Raw genomic sequence first — 19,652 nt, forward strand, 5'->3', positions numbered from 1 at the left:
AAACTTTTGTGTATAAATAAGTGTCAGAGAAACTGAATAAATTTTCTTCTCTTGAAGCTGAAAAACCTGCTCAAACACTACAAATGACAGAAATTTCATCTTATTCACTGGTAAGCCTTTCCAGAGCAGTCAGTGACTCACAGATTCAATGTCAGTCCTAAAAGCCTTCCAACCTGAGGAGAACATGAAATGATGAAGCATCCTCTGCTGCACACTTGCTTGAAGTACAGCATAATGCTGTTTGAGCACCCCTGATTTCAGGAATACAGACACCAGTCTCAAGTCACTGAACACCTCTGTTGTGGCAAGACAGGACTGTCTCTTTTCTGTGGAGTTTTTTGTTTGGGTTTGTTTTGTTGGTGGATTTTTTTTATATTCAAGCACAGATGGCCAAGGGAGGAAGTAACTGACTGATTGATTACTTGTGACTACTGAATAAAGACCCCTTTAAAGAATTGTCTTTGAGCTTAAGCAAATAAAGTCATCACTTGATAGCCTGTTGATTTTCAGTAAGAAATTACTTAAATAGATATACTTCCTGGAAAAGTCCTGTCTGTCGCTCTGCAGCAGCTCAGTTGGAGTGCTGTGCTTTGCTTCATCATCACTTACATTGTGTTGTATTCCTATAGGAATGCAAAGAACGGGCAAGAGACCAACAGAGAAATTTTAAAAAGTTAGTGATGTAATATCTCAGCCATTGATTATAGCAGGATTTCAACCCAGCTGTGCTGGAAATGTGCTTCATTAGTTTGGACAAGCCATTGCACCCATTGGCACCTCGCAGTCTTATTTGATTTAGGACAGAAGTTTCATGATTGGCTTGGTCTGGGACTGTACTGCTGCCAAAGGGACATTCCTCCCCCTCTTACATCAGACCAGGCACCCACATGACCATACAATAAACTGATCCATCTGAAAAACAGCCCTGGTGGGGGAAAAAGAGGGAGAGATTACTTTTTTTAAGCCAGAAAGTTAAGCAAGAAGCCAGAAGGTTGCTGGGGCTTATGAAATGGGTAGACTAGCAACAAACAGCTAGGGGGATGGAGAGGTGAGACAACCACCTCTGAGGCAGTGGCACTCAGCAGGTGGGTCTCATTTGAAGTCCCTTTAGCATGCAGTGTGGCCCAAGAAGGTTTGCTGTGGAGAGAGAAGCAGGTTGTGCTGCCACACCAGCAGCAGTGCTGAGAGTGTTGGAGGGGTTGTATTTCAGGTTAGCTCTGGGCTTGTCCCATGCAGGATCCTGCTGTACTGGGTGTGCTCCTGGAGTGTGTCTTCCACTTCAGTTGGTAACACAAATTTGTGTAGATGCATCCAGTGTGTGTGCCTGGGGGCACCACTGGTACTCGTATCTTCTGAGACTTTGACATACTCCCATCATACAAAAGTATTTAGAGTCTGTTTAAACTCTCGTGTTTGGGGGTGAGAGGCTGGAATATAGCAGAGTCGGTGTTGAGCAAGAAAACAGAGACCACAGGGATTTCCTGTGGTTTTATCCCCACGAGCAACTGAGTCTTTTCTGTGGTCCTGGTTTGAAGCAATGGAGATGTGCCAAAGCTGAAGCTCAGCTCTCTGTGTGGGTCCTGTTGGCCATGGTGCTCAGTGTTTTTCCTCTTTGTGATCATTCCCAACATAGAGCTCTGCTCTTCTCAACTCCTGGGTGCTTCACCAAAGCAATCTGTGAACTCACACTCTAGTTTAAACGTGCCTTTTTGAGCAGCATCCTTAATTTGCCCTTTGGGGGTGTTTTGTGCAGTACAGTGTGTTTAATCACTCATATTTTTAATGGGTCACTCTGGTAGTAAAAGACAGCAGGGGGCACCAAATCTGCATAATTCTGTTCCAATTGTAACATCTAGGTCCATGCTCATAAAATTTAAGTTATTGTGCATATTTTCAGTTTAACAGTTATTATGCATGCTTTTAGTCTAAGATCTGTAATTTCATTCTAGAACTGATATTTTCTAAGATACCTCCTTGCTTCTCAAGAGTTGCAGTGGTGGAAGTTGGGGTTGAATTTCTACAAAAGTATACATTTGGGCCAGTAGCAGACTTTTTTCTTGCCAGTTATCATCCATTTCCTTCCCTGCTTAGTGCTGTAGGCTCCAGAGTTCATGCCCAGGAAGATACTCTATCTAATACTTAATTCAGGAAGCTCTCCCTGTCTCAAGGACCTAGCCATCAGTGCTTCTAAGTGTGTCAATGGGAAAAAATTCCACAGGCAAAGAGGAAAGGAAAAAAACAACCCCCAACAGAAGTACATTAAATATTAGGAAGAGTACTAATACTGCCATGATGGGGATTGCAGAAATATCTTGTGTAGGTAGACTCTACATTACCATTGATTTCTTTAGAGGAAGTTTACACCCCTGAACTTTTGGCTTCTCACAATAGCAGGTTAAAATAAGATTTCTAACCCATAATTTACAGTCACCTGTCAAAAACTGTCTAAGACTCTAAATAATAAATTTGAATGGTTTCTTAATCATCTGTGTTTTTTCTATCTCCATAGCTCTTAAACCATGTCAGCTGGAACATCCCTGGAAGTGTCCAAGGTCAGGCTGGATAGGCCTTTGAACAACCTGATGAAGCAGAAGATATCCCTGCCCCTGTCAGGAAGATTGGGCTAGATATCTTTGAAAGGCTCTTCCAACCTAAACCTTTCTATTATTCTATAACTTTAATGTATTAGGTAAGGTAATGAATCTCTGGTTTGTAATTTATAACAAAAATCTAGCTAAACATGCAGTCTTAGACCTTGGTTACCATGTGCTTGACAGTTTCAAAGGTGGGTTATGGGAGCACGGTTTTGTTGGCATTTTTGCATTACCATTAATGTCATGTTGGGAACATGCAAGTTTAGTGATGTATTCTCACTTTAATTTCTTTGTAGTCTTTCTAACTCCTAATTTTAATCACTTTTTGTAGTTTCAGACCATTACATTTTACCCTGTCTGTGGTGGATAGAGAATATTATATTTCCACACTCATTACCGCTTTACATTTATGTTTTCATGTGTGTCTCCAGAGTTTTCTTTTGATGGAATGAGCTCAGTTCTTTCTGCTTTATCTCCAGGGCCAATAGGTCTAGTATCTCCCGAATTATCTCAAATTTGTGCATGCAGCTTTCAAAAGTGTTAATGTCCCAAAATGTCACTTCTTCCCATCTTCAGTGTTACATTTTGGCTGGTGCATCTCAGTACAATGTTTTCTGTTTTCATTCTGGATTGATATTATTCTGTTTGTTCTATTTGTGATGAAACATGCATCTATTTTTCTGAGTACTGTTGCATCATGTTGGGAAAATGCAGCTGGTTTTGCTAACCATGATTCATCATCAAAATGAAAGGATTCTGCACGTGGGAATTGTGTAGGATCTTACCTCAGGTCTAGCACTAGGCAAAACTGCCATTAACAGTTTGGATAACATGGGAGAGAGGATTATTAAGTAACATCCAGCCATCAGCTGCAGAGGATCCCTTAATTGCCCATGGAAAGGTAGGATGTAAATTGAGAATCATCATGAGGGTTCAAGAAATCAGTGTGAAAAGTATACACAACTCAAAAAATTAAAATGAGAGCTACTTCATTTAGGTAGGAATACTTAAATACACAATAGTAAGAGTGGGAACAATCAGGCAGCACTGTGAAACAGATTGCAGAGCTAGCATATATGACTTTAATTGCTCATTCTTTTTTCCCAAAACCTATTACTTTGTTATAGAAATAATTTTGTTTAGTTTCATACAATTTTACTTTGATTAATCATTGGTCCTTGCTACTTTTTTATCTCTCTCTTCTGGATACTTGTTTAATTAAAATCAAGTGAAAAATAATGTAATAAACAATTAAACATGCCAAAACGTTGACCATTCCAAGGCTATCCCTTTTTTCTTAAGATGGTTTTTTTTATCTTTACCAGTCTTCTGGAACCTCATCTGTCTTTCAGGATTTGTCAAATATGTAGTGAGTCTGAGATTACAGCAATTTCTGAAATATAAAGCAGGCTGGAAATATGTGCCAGTCTCCTTAAATAAGCTTGGTTTCCTGGAGGGACATTACATGCATATGTCAGGTGGCCTCACAATGTTCTGTAGTATGTAAGAAACATTTTTATTGCTGCCAAAGGTAGTAAAATATTGCTTTTTGTGGAGAAGCACATTTTCACAGTATATAGAGATACCATAAAACTTGGATATTGAAGCAGAATCTCATTTAGGATGTTGTATGGACAGAAGGGAGAATATCTGCTGTTAGCACTTGTGAATTTGAGAAATATTCCGATATGAAGTTGTGTGGCAATCCACTTTCACAACATGACACGATAGTAAATTCAGATGCTTCAGATTTGCAGGGTTTGAATTAATGTATGATGTCCAGAGACAGAAGACACTAAATAAGTTAACAAAAGTGACTGTGCATAAAATGAGTTTATACAAATATGATCTGTGCAGCTTTGGACTGAAATACAGTCAGGGAATTGCTCTTGGTTTATCTAGAGACTCCGTCCAGTTTGGTTGCACACCTTGCCTAGGAATTCAAATAAGCTAAATGTATCTTTGCCTTGCAGCACTGTTAAATAAATGTTCCTACAACTGGAATTTCTAAACTCAAAGTTGTCTTTTTAAAGAAGACCCTGGCTGTGTAGAGGGGAGCAATGGAAGATTTCATGCAATTTCTGTATGGTTTTGTAGTTAAGAGCATTTTTTTTATTGATTTAAAATAAAGTCCTACAGCTGACAACAAAGAATATTGATAAATACAAGTGAAGAAAGTCTAATGTGTTTGGGTTCAATTCAGGCCTGGCAGCCCTGCAGGATGAAATAATCCACATAGGATAATTCTGGAATGGGCAAAGGCATAGATGGTCCCCAGTGCAGTCTCTGGATTTTAGTGTGGAGGTACCATTTGTTGGAGCAGAAGGATAATTAAGTTTTTGTTCCTCTTCGTTTGCACCAGGATGATTAGCAGGGGAATCTCATGCTTCTGAGTTTTGCAAGGCAGACACTTTTCTGATAAGAATTGAGTTTGCTCATTTCAGTCAGTCTGGTAAACAACCATCAGAGGACAGCTTCTGCCAGCCGCTGTGTCAGGCTCGCGGCAGTGAGACCATGCTTGCCCTGCTCAGCTCTCTTGGCTCCTCAGGTGAGTAGTTAGATAGCAGGCACATCAAACTCTTTACTCAGCTACTTCAGGTCATTTGCAGTAAATTGTCTTCCTTCCTTGAGATGCACTGCTTCCTTCTCTTCAAGATGAAATGAGCTCAGTAACGCCATTTGTGGACACAGCTCATCCTATTTCATTTTCCTAGTGACTTATGCTACTTTTCTGATATATTTTTTTTCCTTTCTGGAAAAATCTATTATCCTGTCAGTCTGCTCCAGCCACCTGCCCTATTTGTGGGCATTTTAACAGAAGGAAGTTAATAGAAACTCACATTGGGTGTGAATTTCCATTTCACTAATTCACACTGTTCTTGCTGGGGACACTTCAGTGTTAAAGGAAAAATAGCTTACAGTACTTTCAAAGCCAGATTAATTTCTCCCAGCAAGACAAAGTGGCCTTAGTGGGAACTAGGGCAGCTAAGCTGCAGTACTTGGAAATTTAGACCCTCACAAATTAGCTTCTCCATCCAGGCCAGAACAAATATGTGAAGAAACTAAGAAGGTTGTCCAGTGTGTTGACTTTTTCTACAGGATGATCTCTGTGTGCATGTGGGTCATGCTGAGAGCATCGGAGTGGAAAACCCTTTTGCAGTTCAAATTAGCAGAAGTGCTTTCTGATTTTCTGCTACCTGAAAGTTCAAAGTACCTCTCAGAACACAGCATGCATGTAAATTACAACAGTAACTGATGGATTGGAAACACCAGTACTGCTAAAATGTCGTATTTGCTCCCATTTCAAGCTTGAGTCCCCCAGCTTGGCTAGCTTTGCTTAACTCAATAGCTTTGCTTGTGTTAATTCCTTCAATGGACATGGAATTATTGTCACTAAAATGAATGCTTCAGAAGCCAAAATAACTCCTCACTGGAATAATTGTTGAAAAATATTTTTCCTTAAGAGTACTATGTCCTCAAAGAAAACCTACCTGGAGTTAATTTGATTTTGAGAGTTGTTTTACTTGCAATCCAAATCAAACTCTTACAAAATCTCTTTGGGAAGAAAAAAGAAAAAAAAATTCTGTTATGTGTTGTTTCACAAAAGTTTATAGGTCAACAGTTTATGTAGCCCAGTCAGCAAGAAACGCACTTATGGGCTCTACTTCTGTGAATCAGAGAGCTGGCTGATGCCAAGGTAATTACATTGATATAAGGCTGTTGTTGGTTCAAGGAGATGAAAGCTGAGTTTCTGTATAGAAGAACTAAATGCCTTCGACAGAGAAGACCCTGTATGAGTGCGTGTGTGTGCAGTACTTGTGAGTCATGATAATTTCTAAAAGGCTGTTCAACTTTATGAATTTGATGTGAGTCATTGTTCTCTTCCCAGGTAATGAGTAGTTAAGATCACATTTAGCTCTTCCATTTCTCTAGTAATCTCTGAGACCTGTGTTTCATTGATCTTCCAGTGAACAGCTTCTTCAGAGCTCTGAGTGACAAGTGAAAGCTTTTTGAAACAACACAGATCATTCCATTTGGAGAGCATAGATGACTAGAGCTGGAACCTGTCACTGCTCAGCCACTTTTGTCACATAAAAGTGACAATTGGTTTAACAAAAGAAAACTTGTACTAAGTGTTTAATGTGGGTACAAAACATATGGGATTGGGGAAAAGGCAGCTTTGAATGACACAGAATAAAACAAGGGCAGGTTTTTTACTTATGATTTCACAAACTCCTTCTCCTTACTATTCCTAGAATTAAACTGAGTATTTCAGAGGGCATACTGAATATATTAAAGATCTAGACCCAAACTTATCTTGTGGTTTAGGCAAGTTTATCTAGGCATTTCAAGGTTCCAGAAATAAAAAGGGTCACATAGTGGGTCAGGTCAGAAAGGACCACAGTGAGTCATGTGGTCCAACCTCCCTGCTCAGGCAGGGTCAACCTAGAGCAGGTGGATTGTGTCCAGATGGCTTTGGAATATTTCCAGAGAAGGTGAATCCACAACCTGCTTGGGTGACCTGTTCCAGTACTCTGTCACTTGCACAGTAAGGAAGTTCTTCCTCATGTGCAGGGGGTCATTCCTGTGTTCCAGCTTCTGCCTCTTGTCCTATTGCTTGGTACCAGTAGAACACAGAACAGAAATTGAATGCACTGGAACCTTCAACGAGGATTTCAATCGTTCTCTTCTTTGTAAGAGGTAGGTAAATTGCAGAGAATCACCTTGTCTTGCTTTTTCTTCTTCAGGCTGGCAATAAAAATATATTAGGATGTTAAAGCCAGGATTGCTAATATATTAAAGATTTATATATAGAATAAAAATGATCTTTCAGCACAGCGTTCTCATGAGATTTCTTGCTAAACGTGTTCCCAACTCCTCCAATGCCACCTCCAACCTTTTCTTCTGGTATTTTTCCAATTTACAATATGAATTCTTCAGTACTTGTTGTCAAATGCTAGAATAGTTTTTATAAGGGATTTTAGCTGAAGTGACTAGAAACTCTAAGTGTTACAGACTGCTATAATCATTAGTTTTACTCCTACAGTTAAAAATATCCCTATTTATGGGTTTTCTATTTTCTCTGGTTTAACATGAGGAATATGTTTTGAAGTTACAAAAGCTTAAGGGATCAGTTTGGAGAGGGCTTAAATTCAGTGCTTGATAGACTGTTGCATTGCTGATGTGCTAATAATACAAGTCATGTTATTTTGGCAACTGATTTATTTATTCCCTTTAAATAGAGGTCATTCAAACCTGATACTAATTTAATGAGTTAGAGGACAAGGAGACAGGGCTGTAGGGGTCCTGAGCTGATCACAACCAGATCATTCCTGCAGCACATGCTGCTGTACCTGCATGGCCTCTCCTTCCTTTTGTACCACAGATGAGCCCACCTCTCATAAAACTGCATCAAAACCAGCTTTTCTGAATAAATAAAGCCATGATTTAATGTTTATGTATTCATTAGTCAACACTGTTAGTTATGCAGACCATATTTTAGCTATTCACTTATGCGTGCAAGTTAAAAATGACTAAGGCCATTAATTCACTGAGAACACATATGTCAGTTTGGTGAAATACTGATTTTTTTTCCTAAATTATAGCAAAGACACCAGGTCTAGGTTTTCTGCAACAGATTGTTGTTTTTGGGACAGCAGGGATGAGCATTCAGTATCAGCCGCAGTACAGAAAGACAAAGAGGAAGAACATTTGGTTTAATAGGAGATAATTTAATCGTCCTCTGAGAAGGAGAACTTTTGAAGGGCATAGCATATTTGACTTTGTTCTGGCATCCCTGTTCAGAATGATGGAGCCATGGAGTGTGATCTGATACAGCCTGCAGTGGGTGGGAGCACCAGCAGGTCTTGGAAATTAGCAGAGTACTACAGGGTGGGACAAAAATTAAACATTGTCAAAATCAGAGGAATCTGGCCCAGAATGTTATTTCAGAGTTTGGACGAAGGCATATCTTATGCAAATTTTCTTATTAGAGGTCTGCAGGGTCTTCAGTGACTAATGAAAGATTTCTTATGAGAAAGCTTATTCAGAAAATTTGTTATTAATTTTTCATTTATTTGGTGGTATTTGGTTATTCAAAACTGATGAAGTTGTAATCCACTTTCTCCCCAGCACAGACACAAATTGAATTTATTCTTGGCAGGATTAAGCAATGTTAGCAAGAATTACTTCTTTATGCTTTCCATGTATTGATTTGAAGCAAAACAGGCAATTAAGACTGTTTCAGATGTTCCATGTTAAGATCTTACTCTCTCTTCCCTTCATGGGCTCCCATTTCTACACTGAGTTTCCCCTCAGACTTAAGGTCTCGACCAGTTCAGAAAAATCTTCTTGGGAAAAACACGCCGATGCTGCTTTGCCAATGCTGAAAACCTCATTGCTAATTTATGGAAGGTTTCTCCCTTCCATGTATTGGAAGGATTTCACATCTGGAGGGAGGTAACTTTTGTACTATGAAGATGACTTCTATTGTTGCCATGAATAATTATGGTTTTGTCTAATTCTAATCCTTCTGAAACTTCCCCACATAGTTATTAGAGATGTGTTGTAATTAAGCAAATCCTTTCCCCAATCCATTTCACTTTAAAGCAGGACCTCCCCTGCCATTGCTTTTTCCATTTGCTTTTTCTACTCTGTCCTGGAACCAAGGGCAGAGATCCTGTCTTTCTGTGGGGGGATTAATATCTCATCAGATATTTCATCACTGGTGAGGAAGCAGTCTTGATGAGCTCCCAGGAGATAAAACCTGGATTTGGAGGAGGTATGGAAGTGAGAGGCAGTAGATGGACCAGGATGAGACTATGAGCTAACAAGAAGATAAGGGAAAAATGAACTAATGGGAAAGAACTGTGCAGTAGAGGGACAGAGGTGGCTGGAGCAAGAGAGGACAGAAGCCTATCTTGAGAATTAAGAGGTGGAATGATATCTATGCTCACAAAGTTGCTCCACTAACCCTGCAGGTAATGGAAAAAGTCACAGACTCCCTGATGACAAACACTTTTCTATTTGCTAGCAGATCATCGGTGACATGAAGAATCAACACGTGTGTCCTGCCTCTGTGGTGCTGGTTATCAGAGCACAGCACAGAGCAGTACTGAGATCACTGAGTTCAGGAGAGTGATCTGAGCTATAAACCTGAAGCCTCAGTTTTGCCAGTGGCCATTATGGACATGAGTATGATTCTAATATGTATAATTCTAATATGGGCTGGCAAGGGAACAGTAGAAGTAAAGCACTACGGTGTCATTCTCTGAACAGTCTTGCTCTGCTCTTTTGGAACGCTTCTGTATTGCATATTAATCCATGCTTTTAAAAGTGGATTTCAATACTATGGAGACTTATAGCCTAACAGGAGCCTTACAAACTTCACCAGTGACAAATGTAAAGTTGTGTACTAAGCAGGGAATAAGCCCTGGCAATGAAACAGGCTGGGACCTGACAATTCTGCTGAAGATGACCTGAGACAGGCAGTGGAACAGGTTGCCCAGAGAGGCTGGTCTGTCTCTGCCCATGGAGGCTTTCAAGACTTGTCCAGATGAAGCCTTGAGCAGTAAGTCTGACCTTGCATTTGTCACTGCTTTGTACAGGAGGTCGGACTAGACACAGCCTGAAGTCCCTTCTGACATAAACTTTCCTGTGATCTTATGATAATATACATAAAATTTATTCATCTAGGTCCTACAAAAAAAGGTGGGAACAGCTGGCAGTAAAATGAGATTATTGTCAGTATGTTTGTGAACTATCTTATTCTTGGTATGTGAAAATGAGACTTCATTAACAAAATGTCACTTGCCTTTATTATTACAAAGGTAACCTTTTGAAAATGAACTGACCATGAAATAATAGAGTAATTTCATCTAGAATCTGCAGATAATCTGAAATAATAATGCACAAGGGTATGAAATGCTTCTATTAATCTCTGTGGGGTATTAGCAGTAAAGCCCAATGATGGCAATTTTTATATGAGCATTGTTAATAATTTAGTGTTACTTAAGGTCCACAAAAGAGAGAGTCACATGTATTATTAAAAAAATAATCTATGAATGAGAGTTCCCTACTATAATTAATATAATGGCTTTTACTCTAACAGGCACTCAGTATGCATGTTACACTCACATGTTACACTTAAACAACAAGAATGTAGCAATAATATATAAACCTTAAAGCTATGAACTGCTTTGGCTGAGGGTGCATCGCCTTGTGGGTGGATTTATGGTGATTTTAGCCTCCCACTTCAGGGACTACAAGTCTTATAAAGACTTCTCCTTTAGGTTTATCCAGTTGTGGTAATTATTTGGGGGTTGAAAGACTCATTAGCAGTCCCTTCTCATCTCTGATGCCATTCTGCAAATTAGCCACTGGAAATTTAAGTACCTTCGAATTCTTTCATTATCTAGCACAAAAGGTCATTTCACATAAAATCAAGTGCTCTGAGACCTGCTAATCTAAGGACATCCTGAACTCACGAATCTATTAAATCTATTTTCACAATCTCTTTTCACAACTGGATGTTGTTTGTTTTTGAGGGCTGTCTGGAGCTCACTAGATGTACTCTTGTTATTATTTACCTAGTGACTGAATTTTTATGGTCCCTTCATAGAGGTCCTCAGAAAGAAAAAAAAAACCTCCTGAAGTAAAAAAGCTCCTGATCCTGTTTGCGTTTTGAGATATGGTCATATTTGCAGAGTGTTAGCTTTGAAAATCAGCATCTCACTATTACTTGTACAAATGCAGCCCCACCATCTATTTTTTTTGTGATGACTCTCTGTAAAATTTGTATCAGACTGTACTGATGATCATATTTTTCAACAAAGATGCAAAATGAGGAGAAATTTTTTCTGTTCACAAGCACTAAATCCAAAGAGGGGTAACTAGCATTCTAAAATTTAATGTGCTCAAGGAAATCAAGAGCCCTCACAATCTTTTGTAAAACCCCTTTCTCCTCAGGGTTTACAAATGCATAGTCACAATCTGTTTGTGGACACTGTGGGACAAAGCCAGCTCATTGTGCTAGGAACTGTTGTCAAGCTTGAAATGCCTTGTGAACCCATCATCAAATATATTTAAAAGAAAGAGCCTCTGGTTAAGTACGAGAGGAGAGAATATGAACCCTTTTTAATCAGTCTGAACAGAATTTACTTTCCATTTCTTCCTGACTTTACTTAATCTGCAATTCATCTCATAGTTTAGCTTTTGACTGGTTTTTTTTTTTTTTTTCTGTTACATTCCTGGGTTGCAGGTGGGAGCCACATAGAGAGAGCAGCAATCCCTTCTGGAAATGGCTTGGAAATACCATGGAGGAAGCAGGAGCATTGGTAAGATTTTAAAGACAGAAGAGTGAAAGATGAGGTGCTAAATCTGAGACTGTGGCTGCTAAAATGAGCTGCTGAACATCAGAGAGCAGGAATTACTGCGTTTTCTGAGAGTGCTGCAGAACCTTCTGAGCCTTTTATTTCTAGTAATATAAATCCACGTGGGTCTCAAGAAGTGTTAAAATGACAGTTTTTGAAAGCAGCAATTTTTCATAAAGGCAAAAATATATTTTATAATATATATAATATGTACCCTATGCTCTGTGTTTACCTGGTTTGCCCATTCCAGGACCCCTGAGCAGATAACGCTGCACCCTCAGCTCCCTCACACTCCATCCTGGCTGCTGTACATTATTTCAAAGGAGCACAGCTGGGTGCTGGACTGTAATCTCAGATCAGGTCCATCAGTTTATTTGAAGACCACAGAAGTGCATGAGGAGCTAATAGACAGACTGGTGTTCCTGTTGTGTTCACAGGGGCTTATACCAGGGAGAAAATAGTCAGGCACATCCATTATTTTGCCTTGTGCTTCCAGATTTGCAGTAGTCTCATTCATAAATGACAAAGAAACAGCTCCCTGCTGTGAGGTCCTCATACCACAGAGAGCTGTAATGAGTTTGTAACGAGATGGAGATAAGGAAGATTTTCAGTGATTACTCAGACAAATCTCTGAGTGCAAATCAGAGGGGTATGTCTTTCCATCACCCTCCATGGCTTAAACATCTGAGGATACTTAAGGTATTCTCATGGTATTATGTAAGAAGAACTCAGTAAGACAAAAATATCCTAAATGCATCTTTATGGATTTTTTTGTCATTGCTGTATGTCAGAAATTTCTGTAATTTGGCAGCCACTAGCAGTGATTAATGGCTAGCAATATGGCTGGGGGCAATGTATGTTTCAAAGTCAGTATCAGGAAAGCCTCTGTGATCTGGGACGTCTTTGGCTGTGGAACTGTCTCCTTGCAAAATCAGAAACAAGTATTTTGCCTGTGTGCTCCTTGAAGAGCTCCAGATAAATATCTGGAATATTAATGAAGGTGAGAGTGGAAAATAGGGGAGTGGAGTATGGTGCTAAACTGAGATTTAAGGGTTGTTTCTGTTCTGGTAGTTTATAATAGGTGTAGTATATTTGTATTTTTCATAGGTGTGCATATGTATTTGTGGAGGTGTATACATATAAGTGCCCCAGAAATAAATGTTTTATTTTCATCTTCTTAGAAGCATCGGGTGTTTCCTGTGTTGAATCTTAGCATAGGTAATATATATCCAGATATTAAAGTTACCATGGCAAAATAAATAAATATTTCCAAAGATGACTCCTGTACCTCACCTACTGCTCTTTTCAAAATGTGTGGTTATGAATAAACCATTTATTTCCACAAGTATACACTCTTCAGGATTTCAGATACAAAAAATTTAAAAGGTCAGAGAATTACAATAAATAGGTTTACTGCATTCCTGTATTACATGAATCTCATTTCTATTTGCCATGTTCTGTCCTTCTTAATTAAAACATCACACTACACATACAGTCTGGAGCAGCTCAATTATGAAAGGTTAGATCCATCTGTTTATTCCTGATTGGTTTATTAATTACTGGCCTTGACTCTTGATTAAAGTCAAGTCAATTCTTGTCTCAGGATAAAAGTGCGCATTATATTACAAATAATATACTGTACTTTTAAACAAAAATATATTGGAAACATTTACGAAGAAAGCTTCCACTGGACTTGGCTTTGATGGAATTGTGTTCTCTTGTGCCAGGAATTCTGACTTTCACAGGTGACCACTGGCAAATTTCTGAACAGTGTTGTTACTGAATCCGTTTAATCCATAAAAGGAATGAAAAAATGCTGTGAGCTGAAATTCTCTTTCAGTTTTGTAAGGATGTTTCAAATACATAACTTGCATCCATGGTTTTCAAGATATTTTTAAATGGGACTTCTAATGGTTGTCTGGTATTTTCTGATGAAAATGTTTTGCTTGCAAACCTGCTGTATTGTGCCAGCTGATGTGCTCCAAAGAAGAGGAAGAACTTTTTACAGTAAATCTAAACCAGATCTGCAGAAATGGCTAAATTGTATCTGGAGACACTGTGGATAAAGATGCCGTTAAAGATAAGAGGCGGGAGGTTGCTCTTCCTTCGTTATTTTACATATGTACTTCAGCAATTTGGATATTGTGTATACCTGAAAGCAGTAGCTGTTAAGAAAGGCTTTATTGATTTGCTCCAACAGTAAATGCCTTCTGATGGGAATAGGCAGATTGATGCTGCTTTGCTAAGCTACTCCGCTTTGCTTCGTGAGCTCTTGGGCTGGGCTTCTGTCCCCTCTCTATCAGAGGATGGACACTCCACCGCTGGTGCACCCACTGAGCCTGGGGGATGTTTCACCCGATTTAACTGACCCTGAATGGAAAAAAAAAAATAAAACAAAAACTTTTAAAAACCCCATCGAAGCGCTTGCAAGTTTAGGCACATAATTATCTTCTCAAGATTTGGCCTGAACTGATCCCAGCCTACGCTCCTTTCTCTCACGATGTCGTGACAGGATTTCAGTCAGGAACACGCGGCTCTCTCTGGCTGCAGACGCTCGAGAGGCGGCAGGAGCCCCGCACCGCCGAGCCCCGGACCCCAGCGCATCCCTCCCGCACGGCCGAGGGGACCCGCCCCGGTGGCCGCCCACCGCGGCGCCTCGGCGGGGAGGGGATCGCGGCGGAGGGGCCGGGCCGGGCCGGGCCGGGCCGGGGGCGTTGCGGGGCTCGGGGCGGGCCCGGCCCCGGGTACGTGTGGCGCTGCCCGCTCCGCTCTCCGCGCTGCCGCTCCGGGGGCCGCCGCTCTCCCGCCGGCACATCCCGCCCGGCGGAGCGGGGCGCGCAGAGCTCTCCCCGCCATGGCCTTCACCTTCGCCGCTTTCTGCTACATGCTGTCGCTGGTCCTCTGCGCCGCCCTCATCTTCTTCGCCATCTGGCATGTGAGTACCCCAGCCCGCAGCCCCCGCGCTGGAGGCCGCTCCAGCCCGGGTGTGGAGGGTCGTGCCGTGAGGGAGCGGGGCGGCGGGGCAGGGATGAGGCGGGAGCCAGCAGCCCCTCGCCCGGGCAGCTGGGGAGCAGCGTCCCGCGGCGGAGCCAGGGCAGACGGAGCTTGTGAGACCTCTGCGTGGGGGACGGTGTTTGTCACATTGCTGCAAGCGCAAGGAGCCGCGACGGCTTGGGGTCTGTGACACCCGGGGTCTGTGACACCTGCGGTCTGTGACACTCGGGGTCTGTGACACCCGGGGTCTGTGACACCTGCGGTCTGTGACACCCGGGGTCTGTGACACCTGCGGTCTGTGACACCTGCGGTCTGTGACACTCGGGGTCTGTGACACCCGGGGTCTGTGACACCCTGCGGTCTGTGACACCCGGGGTCTGTGACACCTGCGGTCTGTGACACCTGCGGTCTGTGACACTCGGGGTCTGTGACACCCGGGGTCTGTGACACCCGGGGTCTGTGGGAGCCTGCGGTCTGTGACACTCGGGGTCTGTGACACTCGGGGTCTGTGACACCTGCGGTCTGTGACACTCGGGGTCTGTGACACCCGGGGTCTGTGACACCCGGGGTCTGTGGGAGCCTGCGGTCTGTGACACTCGGGGTCTGTGACACTCGGGGTCTGTGACACCCGGGGTCTGTGACACCTGCGGTCTGTGACACCTGCGGTCTGTGACACCTGCGGTCTGTGACACCCGGGGTCTGTGACACCCGCGGTCTGTGACACTCGGGGTCTGTGACACCTGCGGTCTGTGACACTCAGTCCCCGCGCCGGGAGCGATCGCAGGCTGAGCTCTGTCCCATCGCCGCGCTGCAGGCGGAGCTGGGCGCTGCCCGCGGCTCAGCTCCGGCCGTGCCCGGGCGGGAGCTCTCCAGGTAAAAACAGCGGCTTCTCTTGCCTGCCAATAGAGCGCTGTGACGGGGAAACCTCCCCGTGTCTGATGGAGCAGATACTGTGTTTTCCCTTAGCTAATTACTACATTAATATTTCCTAAAAAGTCGGGGTTGAGGTGGGAAACTCTCCCCTCCTTCTGATGCAGTCTGCCTTCTTTTTTTTAACTCCACAGGGTCGGTGCTCGTTCCGTACTGTTCCCTGAGTGTCTGTGGTAGGCATAAGTGTGTAACTCAAAAGATGTGAGGTCTTTCTAATGCATAACTTGCAATTCTTTTGAACTGTTACATATTTTAGAATTAATTCTGCTTTATGTGTGCTGCACGGTAACTCCATGCTGTAAGCATTCAGGATGGAACAGGATAAATTGGATAATAGAGTAAGTCCCATGGATGCTTCTACAGCTACCTGATGGAGTACAATTGAAAGAAAAACCCTCCTTTGACTAACAAGCAAGGGAGATGCAGACTTTATTTTTATTGAAATGAAAGTAAATCTGCTAGCTTAGTTGTATTAGCACTATGAAAGAAATAATTCTGTTGTGGGAATGCTTTGAAATTTAATTATTTTGTACTCTTTGTGAGACTGTTACAAGTTTTTTGGTTTTATTTTGTTGTTTGTTTTTTTTTTTTATTAAGGAGACCACAAAGGTGTGATGGTAGTGCCAAGTGCTGTTGTGATGTCAAGTACTGCAAAGCTGGAAAGAATCTCTAGCAGCCAGCTACTGCACTACTCTGAAAAAAGGAGTAGTAAAATTTAGATTATTACTCATGTTTTCTCTCCTCCTCTTCTGCAAACCTTTAGGTCTCCAAATGTGAGAATTCCACAGCTTCCTCAAGGGGCTTAGAGTTAGAAGTGTGTTCTTCTTTGAATCTGTAGCTACAAATTAAACTGCAGCCATTTTAATGGTTGCTTTATATATTTGAAGTCTGTCACTGTGTCCTCTTTTTTAGGGTCTGGAGTGGTCGTCATGTGAATTCATAAAGGACTTGTAGCAAATCTAGCAATTTATTCTCCCATGAATGAGTGCAGTTACTGCAAATTTACTCTTAGTGAAACATTTTTTAAACTTTCAGTCTATAAACTTATGAAGAGCAATCCCTCAGTACAAGAGCTCTGTAAAGGCAACTAGGAAAGAAAACCTTTTCAGAATACACATATATTTATGCTGCATGTTTCTTACATCTGTTAAAAAATTGTTGGGGGATTGAAATGGAAAATGGCTGGAAATGCTCTTCTGCTGTAAGAGAGGAAAAATTTGCACTATCTTTCCTAGTAAATAGGAAAAATCTATTAAAATACATGGTTTGCGAAGGAGAGTCACAGAGTAACAGATTTAACACCCTGACAAAATAAAATTTTAGGCATACATGCTATCCACGTAGACAGAACAAAAGGAATTTCATTATCTTTTCTATAAGAACTGTTTCCGTCTGGTTTCTTCTGTAAGTTATGTATTGAGTCATAGGAGTTTCTTTTACCTTAAACATCTCAGTTGTGAAAATCTTCCCAAGAAACAAAACTCCTACTCCTTTCCTGTGACCTGATTTTTCTTCCACTATGATATACTGATAAGGGACAGTAAATATATTGTACATAGGTCTAATAATGGCAGAGGAGGGTTTCAATAATTATATTTTCATGGTTTTTTTTTTTTAAGGCATTCTGCTGCTAAGAATAAGTTGGTGAATAATCTGAACATCCCATCACTTTGGAAGATTTCTGAGAATGAGAATTTATATTTTGTAAATTAATTGAAAGGGTAAGAAAAAACTGTAGTAGTTGGACTTGATATTGTTCTAACCTGAAGCTGAGTGAGGTTTGGGCATATATCTGGAATGATTTAACAGCGGATCAAATAGAACTTCATTTTCTTCCTGCTGGCAAGTCAGATTAATTATAATTTTCATTCATATTGATCTAATAGGGTCAAAAAAACTGTACAACCAAACCAAGAGAGTAAGATGAGGATTTTTATTTTTGGATGCTGTACTTATTTGGTGCCTTTCCTCTAGGAAGTTAAAGACTGTGTGTACATTCCTGTGCTCCTTATTCTTTGGAAACAGACAGAATGAAGCCAATCAGAGCATTTTAAAGGAATTGTAAACAAAATGCACACAGTCCTCCAGATATCTGGATTATAATTTTCTTTTCGGCCTCTGAGTGGTCTTCTTGTATAGGTAGCCAGAGGTGTCTGTCATAAAAAACTTCCCAACAAAACCAAATTAGATATTATCAGAAACACTTGTTCAAGCTCTGCACAAGAATTATCTTAATGTATTGTCACTGTAATTTCACTCATATATATTAAATGGAAGAAAAGGACTTGAATATCTCCATGTTAAACCAATGTGACACTCTGTGGTAGAAGAATTTTTAAAGCATTTAGGTTGTTCAGTGACCACATTACTTTTAGCTGTAATGTCACAGTATTAGAAACACCACGTAGAAGTGCATGATACAGCTAACAGCAGAATTTTTCTGCTAACTACATAATGTGATATCCTCCTCTGATCTTGCTGTATGCTCAAGAACAGCATTAGTCTTCCTGCTAACTATCACAGACACTTTGTTTTGCTGTCCTCAGCTTATTCTTCTTTATATACATCTTTTTTCTGATCAGTTTTATTCCATTCCTAAATGATCTTGAACTAAGATTTTAGCTTCCTGTTAACACTGAGCTGAGCTGTGTGAAGTCTGTTTGAGCTTCCAACACACCACATTCATCTCTAGTATAGCTCCATTAAGTTGTGTCTCAAGTGAAGTTAACTAAAGTTGACTGAGTTGTGCCTTATTTGTTCTCAGTTAAAAAGGGATATGCTTGTGTTGAGTTCTGCAGCACTGCATTATCTTAAAAAATATTGGTTTTGAGTAATCTGAGTCCTTCCCTTCTGGTGATATTTTAAGATGAAAATACTTGCTTTGAGATTTGTTGTTTAAAGGAAAGCTTTAAGAAAAGAGCTTTTCAAAGTGGCTCATCTTATAATACCACAGCAAAACAATTCATAAATACCAAGAACATTACTGTTAAAGAGAAAAAAATTTCCACGGTGGGCCATCTCTTTTTCAAGTCGTACAAGCATACCTTTGCATGTGACTTCTTCATAACCAAAGGACTGCCAGAAAGTATCAGAGGTAGCATGCCAGTGAAAAAATTGGCAGTGGCAGCTTGATAAGTTGTACCACACTGGATGCATTTTGGAGTATTTTGATATAGTTGTGAATGCAGATGAATCCAGGAACAGCTCTTTGGCATAACGAGAGTAGTGTGTGTTGAAGGTGATGGCAGCTACTTGAGCCAAACATAAGAAGAATAAAGCAGCAGAAGATGGAGCTTTTTGGTTTATGCTCCCCACACTATCTTAATTTTCTTTTGAAGTGTGAGGATAGTATTAATCTTGATAAACTACCTTAACATAACTTTGGCTTCACTTAACAGTTACAAGTTCACAAGTATAATTAAAAACAGTGGTAGGCAGTGACTGAACAGAGTAATACAGGCTAAGATTGACCTGTCATTTTACTCAAAGCATCCTATTTTTTGCAAACACCATGGAATGAAGCTATTGGAATCTGTATTCAGTGTTGTTTCTGCTAATGGCTCTGTGTGTTATGTTTATCAGACAACCTTGAGTTATCTCTGTCTTGTTTTCTCATTTGCCAAGTTTGAATAATGGAACTAAACTGCAAGTACTGCCTGCCACTTTATTTAAGAGCTATTCCTAAAATGTCTTTGCTTTCTGACAGAAGGTGCTATACATGTATAACATGTTGCCACTTCTGTTTTTTGTCACTATACTGTCC

At 40.8% G+C, this 19,652-nt stretch overlaps 1 protein-coding gene across 5 annotated transcripts in view; it reads left to right on the plus strand.

Moving 5' to 3' along the window:
- The first annotated feature begins 5,108 nt into the window (after window positions 1-5,108).
- The window catches only part of CNIH3 (cornichon family AMPA receptor auxiliary protein 3), a 53,846-nt gene continuing 39,302 nt past the window's right edge, over window positions 5,109-19,652 (plus strand). For 2 of the 5 annotated variants that reach the window (XM_062490465.1, XM_062490467.1), the window contains exons 1-2: window positions 6,960-7,295; window positions 11,854-11,929. In XM_062490465.1, the coding sequence (XP_062346449.1) occupies window positions 7,162-7,295; window positions 11,854-11,929 (210 nt within the window). In that variant the 5' untranslated portion in view covers window positions 6,960-7,161. Of the gene's footprint in view, window positions 5,143-6,959; window positions 7,296-11,853; window positions 11,930-14,016; window positions 14,901-19,652 lie in introns of those variants that run through there. The other 3 variants (XM_062490466.1, XM_062490468.1, XM_062490469.1) reach the window with 2 other exon arrangements.

Source organism: Cinclus cinclus, chromosome 3 (assembly GCF_963662255.1).
Source record: "Cinclus cinclus chromosome 3, bCinCin1.1, whole genome shotgun sequence".
Lineage (NCBI taxonomy): Eukaryota > Metazoa > Chordata > Aves > Passeriformes > Cinclidae > Cinclus > Cinclus cinclus.